We start from the raw sequence: 8,822 nt of genomic DNA, 5'->3' as shown, positions 1-8,822 counted from the left end.
TCATTGAAGACTCTTGTTGGCATATGGAAGACAGCGAGGAGGGAAGAGGGAGGAGGAGAGGTTATTGTTTGAAAGCGAAATTCCTCTCCATAAGGACTTCAGGTATGAAGGCCCTATCCGGGGTTACTTCCCTTCTTTGTCTTTTACTGGCACTAGGATCAGCTTGAGTCACTGGACCCCTGTTGCATAAAAAATCTGTCCAGAGAGGTTTGTTTCTGGTGTCTCTCTGAGATTTGCCTAAAACGGGACAAGGCACTGTCATTGAACATGTTGCAGACACAGCTTGCAACAGCTTTGTTAGGGTGATATTTCTCCACAAACCTTTGCAACTCATTTGACTTTTGTACTTTGCCACGAGTTCTTTCTTGAATTCTATCGTGTTTTTCACCTTCTTTATCAAAGGGCTGGCACTCAGAAATTTCTTTGGCCTCCTGGTGGCTTATTTAGCAGTCACACTCAATAAACAAGCACAAAAAAAATGGATCATTACAAAATGTTTCGGATGAACACTCGGGGTGATGCTCACTCAATGAGAAACAAAGACAGACTGAGTCATAATGCATGGGATGCTTCGTGTGGGCGCGGGCAGGTGGACGTGTTTGGTACAGCAACTCCATGAAAACTGAGCGGATGTATGAAAACTGGGACAAAATTTCGATGAAAAAAGTCGTCGAAAACCAAATCCTACGAAAACCAGGGCATACAAAAACAAAGGTTCCATTGTACATGTAACAGAGGTTTGTAGGTACTATATTCATAGAAAGGTGGGTGCAGGTGAGAAGAGGAATTATAAGGTAAAAATGGTGGAATGGAAGAAAAATAGCATATGAGAGGTTTTTGCAATGTAAAAATGATAGTTGGAAAACAAAGTATCAAGAGAGGAAGGAGGAGGTTAACAGAGTGGTAAGGGAGTGCAAAAGAAGACCCAATGAGAGAATGGGTGAGATTTATCAGCAAATTTTGCTGAGAATAAGAACTGTTGTGGAAAGATAAAAAAGGTGAGGAAGCCTGGAGAGTAAGTGGACTTAGCAGTTAAAACCAACAGACAGGGAATGTTACATGGGGAGGTGGAGGCACTGGAAAGGCATTATAGTTCTATTGAAAGGTTTCTGTATTATTGTAGATGCTGTACATTACTATGCATCAATTGAGAAAAACATGAGTCATGTACAAGTTACTGATAGACACTATGCAAACAGTTGTTATGTCAACACCTGAGACTAAAAGAAATAATGATTAGTTGTCCTTAGTCAGTAGTTGTCTGTGCATGGGGCTTGGCATCAAGCATTCATGATTTCTGATGCTCAACTGTATAAATGACTTATCACTTAATATAACCTACCATGAAAGGTCAGGCAAACACACTGTAACCATTTTTATCTTTTTCTTCATATTATATTATCATATGTTAAATGTTGATGAAGATAGGGAAGCTGTGATTTCGTGTATAGGGCAAGGAGGAATAACATCTTGTAGGAGTGAGGAAGAGCCAGTTGTGAGTGTGGGGGAAGTTCGTGAGGCAGTAAGTAAAATGAAAGGGGGTAAGGCAGCCGGGATTGATGGGATAAAGATAGAAATGTTAAAAGCAGGTGGGGATATAGTTTTGGAGTGGTTGGTGCAATTATTTAATAAATGTATGGAAGAGGGTAAGGTACCTAGGGATTGGCAGAGAGCATGCATAGTTCCTTTGTATAAAGGCAAAGGGGACAAATGAGAGTGCAAAAATTATAGGGGGAAAAGTCTGTTGAGTATACCTGGTAAAGTGTATGGTAGAGTTATTACTGAAAGAATTAAGAGTAAGACGGAGAATAGGATAGCAGATGAACAAGGAAGCTTTAGGAGAGGTAGGGGGTGTGTGGACCAGGTGTTTACAGTGAAACATATAAGTGAACAGTATTTAGATAAGGCTAAAGAGGTCTTTGTGGCATTTATAGATTTGGAAAAGGCATATGACAGGGTGGATAGGGGGGCAATGTGGCAGATGTTGCAGGTGTATGGTGTAGGAGGTAGGTTACTGAAAGCAGTGAAGAGTTTTTACGAGGATAGTGAGGCTCAAGTTAGAGTATGTAGGAAAGAGGGAGATTATTTCCCAGTAAAAGTAGGCCTTACACAAGGGTGTGTGATGTCACCGTGGTTGTTTAATATATTTATAGTTGGGGTTGTAAGAGAAGTAAATGCGAGGGTCTTGGCAAGAGGCGTGGAGTTAAAAGATAAAGAATCACACATAAAGTGGGAGTTGTCACAGTTGCTCTTTGCTGATGACACTGTGCTCTTGGGAGATTCTGAAGAGAAGTTGCAGAGATTGGTGGATGAATTTGGTAGGGTGTGCAAAAGAAGAAAATTAAAAGTGAATACAGGAAAGAGTAAGGTTATGAGGATAACAAAAAGATTAGGTGATGAAAGATTGGATATCAGATTGGAGGGAGAGAATATGGAGGAGGTGAATGTGTTCAGATATTTGGAAGTGGACATGTCAGCGGATGGGTCTATGAAAGATGAGGTGAATCATAGAATTGATGAGGGGAAAAGGGTGAGTGGTGCACTTAGGAGTCTGTGGAGACAAAGAACTTTGTCCTTGGAGGCAAAGAGGGGAATGTATGAGAGTATAGTTTTACCAACGCTCTTATATGGGTGTGAAGCATGGGTGATGAATGTTGCAGCGAGGAGAAGGCTGGAGGCAGTGGAGATGTCATGTCTGAGGGCAATGTGTGGTGTGAATATAATGCAGAGAATTCGTAGTTTGGAAGTTAGGAGGTGTGGGATTACCAAAACTGTTGTCCAGAGGGCTGAGGAAGGGTTGTTGAGGTGGTTCAGACATGTAGAGAGAATGGAGCAAAACAGAATGACTTCAAGAGTGTATCAGTCTGTAGTGGAAGGAAGGCGGGATAGGGGTCGGCCTAGGAAAGGTTGGAGGGAGGGGGTAAAGGAGGTTTTGTGTGCGAGGGGCTTGAACTTCCAGCAGGCATGCGTGAGCGTGTTTGATAGGAGTGAATGGAGACAAATGGTTTTTAATACTTGACGTGCTGTTGGAGTGTGAGCAAAGTAACATTTATGAAGGGGTTTAGGGAAACTGGCAGGCTGGACTTGAGTCCTGGAGATGGGAAGTACAGTGCCTGCACTCTGAAGGAGGGGTGTTAATGTTACAGTTTAAAAACTGTAGTGTAAAGCACCCTTCTGGCAAGACAGCGATGGAGTGAATGATAGTGAAAGTTTTTCTTTTTCGGGCCACCTTGCCTTGGTGGGAATCTGCCAGTGTGATAATAAATAAAAAATAATTTATTATATTATCACACTGGCCGATTCCCACCAAGGCAGGGTGGCCCAAAAAAGAAAAACTTTCACCATCATTCACTCCATCACTGTCTTGCCAGAAGGGTGCTTTACACTACAGTTTTTAAACTGCAACATTAACACCCCTCCTTCAGAATGCAGGCACTGTACTTCCCATCTCCAGGACTCAAGTCCGGCCTGCCGGTTTCCCTGAACCCTTTCATAAATGTTACTTTGTTCACACTCCAACAGCACGTCAAGTATTAAAAACCATTTGTCTCCATTCATTCCTATCAAACACGCTCACGCATGCCTGCTGGAAGTCCAAGCCCCTCGCACACGAAACCTCCTTTACCCCCTCCCTTCAACCTTTCCTAGGCCGACCCCTACCCCGCCTTCCTTCCACAACAGACTGATACACTCTTGAAGTCATTCTGTTTCGCTCCATTCTCTCTACATATCTGAACCACCTCAACAACCCTTCCTCAGCCCTCTGGACAACAGTTTTGGTAATCCCACACCTCCTCCAAACTTCCAAACTACGAATTCTCTGCATTATATTCACACCACACATTGCCCTCAGACATGACATCTCCACTGCCTCCAACCTTCTCCTCACTGCAACATTCATCACCCATGCTTCACACCCATATAAGAGCGTTGGTAAAACTATACTCTCATACATTCCCCTCTTTGCCTCCAAGGACCAAGTTCTTTGTCTCCACAGACTCCTAAGTGCACCGCTCACCCTTTTCCCTCATCAATTCTATGATTCACCTCATCTTTCATAGACCCATCCGCTGACATGTCCACTCCGAAATATCTGAATACATTCACCTCCTCCATACTCTCTCCCTCCAATCTGATATCCAATCTTTCATCACCTAATCTTTCTGTTATCCTCATAACCTTACTCTTTCCTTCATTCACTTTTAATTTTCTTCTTTTGCATACCCTACCAAATTCATCCACCAACCTCTGCAACTTCTCTTCAGAATCTCCCAAGAGCACAGTGTCATCAGCAAAGAGCAACTGTGACAACTCCCACTTTATGTGTGATTCTTTATCTTTTAACTCCACGCCTCTTGCCAAGACCCTCGCATTTACTTCTCTTCTTCTTTTTCTTCATACCTGAGTATAATGAAGAGTTTGATATACAGATTCTGACACGTACAATATTCGGCCTCTATCACAACCCACGACAAAAAGGAAACCATCCGCTGCCTGAAATATTAAAAAATTCTTTTAATGACCTGCAGCACAACAAAATTATAATCGAAAACAACAGCACCAAAATTTAAGAACATGATTTACAGTCTCAAATGCAGTTAACTTTGCAAAAATTTCTACAAATATTAGTTTAGCAATTTTAATTTGCCTTTCCTGATGTCTACTGTGATTTTTATAATGTAGTAATAAAACCCATCTATCAATCCTCAAATTACAATATTTGTATCTGTACACATAACAGTGCTCAATTTATAAATACAGCATTTCAAAATTAAAATATGTGTGAATTTAGACTAGGTTAGTATACTTAAAGGGGAGCTCCAAAAAAGACAACTAGTACCTAACATCCTACTATCTCTAAATCTCTTCAAATTTGGTATTCAGGGTTGTCCTATGTTCTGAACTCAGGTCTTTAAATTTTAGTTCATTCTAACTTATAGGTCAAGAGTTATGACTGTCATTCTGAGGTCACAAGACAAGTACGTACTTCTGTATAACATGCCAACTTGAATAATAATCATATACCTATTAAACTACCCTGCTTCAGTGGGATACAGCTGATTTATTGACAGAAGAATACCTATTGAACTATGCAGATTTGGAATCAACCAAGCACAGGTTGACCATCATTAATCCGGCTCCATCAATATTCCGGTACTAATTTCGGCTAGTATAATTCCAAATTTCCAGGGTCACCATATCAACTTGCTGATACTGTTTGGTGGTGCTACTTGTTGTGTAAGTTATTCCAGTTTCTTTTTCTCCATTTATTGTTATAACTTGCTCACTTTCAGCCCTGGCTATGGTTCCAACGAATAAATGAAATGCTTTTTGTTGTGTAGAGCACGTACACCATACATTGTCCATAAAAGACAAGGTGGCTTTGAAGCCACTGTCAGTCGCCATGAGCTCAGCTCACTCAGATAAACTGTGATCAATGTTCAAGAGTAAACAAATGACGTCACCATCCAATACGTGTCCAACTCACCAGTCTAATACGTGGCCACAAATGGGCTGACATTATTTATACAATTTACATATGTATTACAATAATGCAGCAGTCTCCATAACAGTAAATCCTCCATTTGTCGGGAGGGTTTGTGGAGATGTGATGGTTGGAATTAAACACACTTATTGGATGGTAACACTTATATTAGCAGAGTGTGAGAGGGAGAGGCCCAGAATGCCTGTGTTGCCTGTCGTACTCTTAAGTGCGAAGAACTGAGCGAGTTACAGGGATTCTCATGCACACATGAGGGAAATTATTTCCCAGTAAAAGTAGGCCTTAGACAAGGATGTGTGATGTCACCGTGGTTGTTTAATATATTTATAGATGGGGTTGTAAGAGAAGTAAATGCGAGGGTCTTGACAAGAGGCGTGGAGTTAAAAGATAAAGAATCACACACAAAGTGGGAGTTGTCACAGCTGCTCTTTGCTGATGACACTGTGCTCTTGGGAGATTCTGAAGAGAAGTTGCAGAGATTGGTGGATGAATTTGGTAGGGTGTGTAAAAGAAGAAAATTAAAGGTGAATACAGGAAAGAGTAAGGTTATGAGGATAACAAAAAGATTAGGTGATGAAAGATTGAATATCAGATTGGAGGGAGAGAGTATGGAGGAGGTGAATGTATTCAGATATTTGGGAGTGGACGTGTCAGCGGATGGGTCTATGAAAGATGAGGTGAATCATAGAATTGATGAGGGAAAAAGAGTGAGTGGTGCACTTAGGAGTCTGTGGAGACAAAGAACTTTGTCCTTGGAGGCAAAGAGGGGAATGTATGAGAGCATAGTTTTACCAACGCTCTTATATGGGTGTGAAGCATGGGTGATGAATGTTGCAGCAAGGAGAAGGCTGGAGGCAGTGGAGATGTCATGTCTGAGGGCAATGTGTGGTGTGAATATAATGCAGAGAATTCGTAGTTTGGAAGTTAGGAGGAGGTGCGGGATTACCAAAACTGTTGTCCAGAGGGCTGAGGAAGGGTTGTTGAGGTGGTTCGAACATGTAGAGAGAATGGAGCGAAACAGAATGACTTCAAGAGTGTATCAGTCTGTAGTGGAAGGAAGGCGGGGTAGGGGTCGGCCTAGGAAAGGTTGGAGAGAGGGGGTAAAGGAGGTTTTGTGTGCGAGGGGCTTGGACTTCCAGCAGGCATGCGTGAGCGTGTTTGATAGGAGTGAATGGAGACAAATGGTTTTTAATACTTGACGTGCTGTTGGAGTGTGAGCAAAGTAACATTTATGAAGGGGTTCAGGGAAACCGGCAGGCCGGACTTGAGTCCTGGAGATGGGAAGTACAGTGCCTGCACTCTGAAGGAGGGGTGTTAATGTTGCAGTTTAAAAACTGTAATGTAAAGCACCCTTCTGGCAAGACAGTGATGGAGTGAATGATGGTGAAAGTTTTTCTTTTTCGGGCCACCCTGCCTTGGTGGGAATCGGCCAGTGTGATAATAAAAAAAACATGCGCATCATGTGACGTCACACATGCTAGTCGCTGAGCCTACTGAAAGGGAGCCTAACTATATACATGGATGATACGATCTACAATATACTACACAAGTATAAGTATAGGGAATTCAGTAGCTATACTGACACATTTTTTGTGTGAATAACAATTCAAAATGGAGAGCAAGAGTAATATAAGATGGGCCTGGAGACATGACTAATGAACAGAGAAAATGTTATTTTAGTGCCAGGAATGTCTGCATTGTTTATTCTGGACTCTATTTTGAAATTGGCATCTTTTGAAATTTGTGTGGAATTGGCCAAATTACTGATTTCTGACCACTTTATTGGGTAGTTGAAATAGGTGAATGGGCGGTTTCTTGTACTCAATCGACAGAATAGAAGGAATACTAGTGAAACAGCTGAGTTTGGTAGACTGGAACAACGAAACGGACCAAAAATAGGGCATAAAGTGTGTGAAATCACCGATGTGTAAATATCGCCACTGGTTAAGTGTACTCTAACCTAACCATTCCGTAATCTGGCAAAATCACTAATCCAGCTCCCTACAGGTCCTGATGATGCCAGATTAGTGATGGCTAACCTGTACGATGATTCCACTTACGCAGTTTTATTTCTCTAAGTCAAAAACTAAATGCTTGACCTCTTGGCTACTGTATATATATAAACAGAAGTTAATCATCAACAAACAAATTACTAAACATTAGGCAGTGGGATAAACACTGCAGTCACTTAAATACTCTTCCACTACTATTTCCATTTCCTTCTTTCTTCCTCCTCTCTTCATTGCATCCCTCCCCTTCTCATGTATACATGTATATACTGGCTCTCTTACCTGCATGTGTTAGTGTGTGACTAGTTAATGGTTCATGTGGGACCAAAACAACATCATAAGTTTCTTTCTCCTATGTGTGGGTGATTTGTGTACTTAGATACTCTGGTTGGAAACAACCTCATTATGTACAGCGTAAGGTTGGCCTGATTAAATACAACAAAATTACATAATATTTTTCTTTTCAATACATTGGCTATCTCCCACCAAGGCAAGGTGACCCAATCATTCATACTACAGTATCACGGTCTTTGCAGAGGAGCACAGATACGACAGTTTAGACATCACTCTAAACAGCAAATGTCCCAAACCCCTCCTTTAACCCTTAAACTGTCCAAACGTAGATCTACGTTCACTCACGTAGCACTCCGAATATTTTGAAAAATATTTTTTTTTTTTTAAATGAAGAGCACATTTTTCTACATGTTATAGGATTAAAAAAAAATTAGGGTCAGTACTTACCGAGATATGAGACCACGAAGTTGGCTCTGGATGCTCACCTGATGGCAACAATCGAATCATGCCGTTTGCAGAAGTGTTGCCATATACCTTTTTTTCTCGTTTTTATTTTAATTTATGTAATTTTTGTTCCAATAATTACAATTTATAATAATTCTTGTGATTTCATAGCCACTCTGTTCTGACACTAATATTAGGTACGGAAATAGTACTCAGTCACAATCACATTGACAGGTGAACATTTTCACCTGTCTTGGTCATTTACTATTGTCTAGAAATATATACAAAGTATTTATAGGTCTCAGCAATGTTTTAAACACGCTGGAGTATACCTTGAAGCATAGTGTTATGAAAAGCAACTCTATACTGTTGACAGCCCAGTGACATTTGATAAATGTGCACTGCTCCAGTTAACCCTCCTGTATTTGTTATCACTGTTACACATAAACATGTCTTGTCTGTCTATCTGTCTGTCTGTCTGCCTGCCTGTCTATCTCTGCTTATCTGTCTTTCTGTCTCCCTGTGTGTGCCTGGAGTATATATCAAACTCCTTGAAGAATGGTGTTATGACA

The 8,822-nt window shown here is 41.0% G+C and overlaps 1 protein-coding gene across 3 annotated transcripts in view; it reads right to left on the bottom strand.

Moving 5' to 3' along the window:
• Nucleotides 1-8,822, bottom strand: part of cyc (basic helix-loop-helix ARNT-like protein cyc) — a 92,921-nt gene that overhangs the window by 59,637 nt on the left and 24,462 nt on the right. For 2 of the 3 annotated variants that reach the window (XM_053795044.2, XM_053795035.2), the window contains exon 5: nt 4,402-4,494. The exons of the other annotated variant lie outside the window; for it this stretch is intronic. In XM_053795044.2, coding sequence (XP_053651019.1) covers nt 4,402-4,494 — 93 coding nt within the window. The remainder of the gene's footprint in view (nt 1-4,401; nt 4,495-8,822) is intronic. 3 annotated transcript variants of the gene reach the window in all.

Source organism: Cherax quadricarinatus, chromosome 37 (genome assembly GCF_038502225.1).
Source record: "Cherax quadricarinatus isolate ZL_2023a chromosome 37, ASM3850222v1, whole genome shotgun sequence".
NCBI lineage: Eukaryota > Metazoa > Arthropoda > Malacostraca > Decapoda > Parastacidae > Cherax > Cherax quadricarinatus.
The sequence above is the reverse complement of the archived record's forward strand: the minus strand, read 5'-3'. Positions and strand labels throughout refer to the sequence as shown.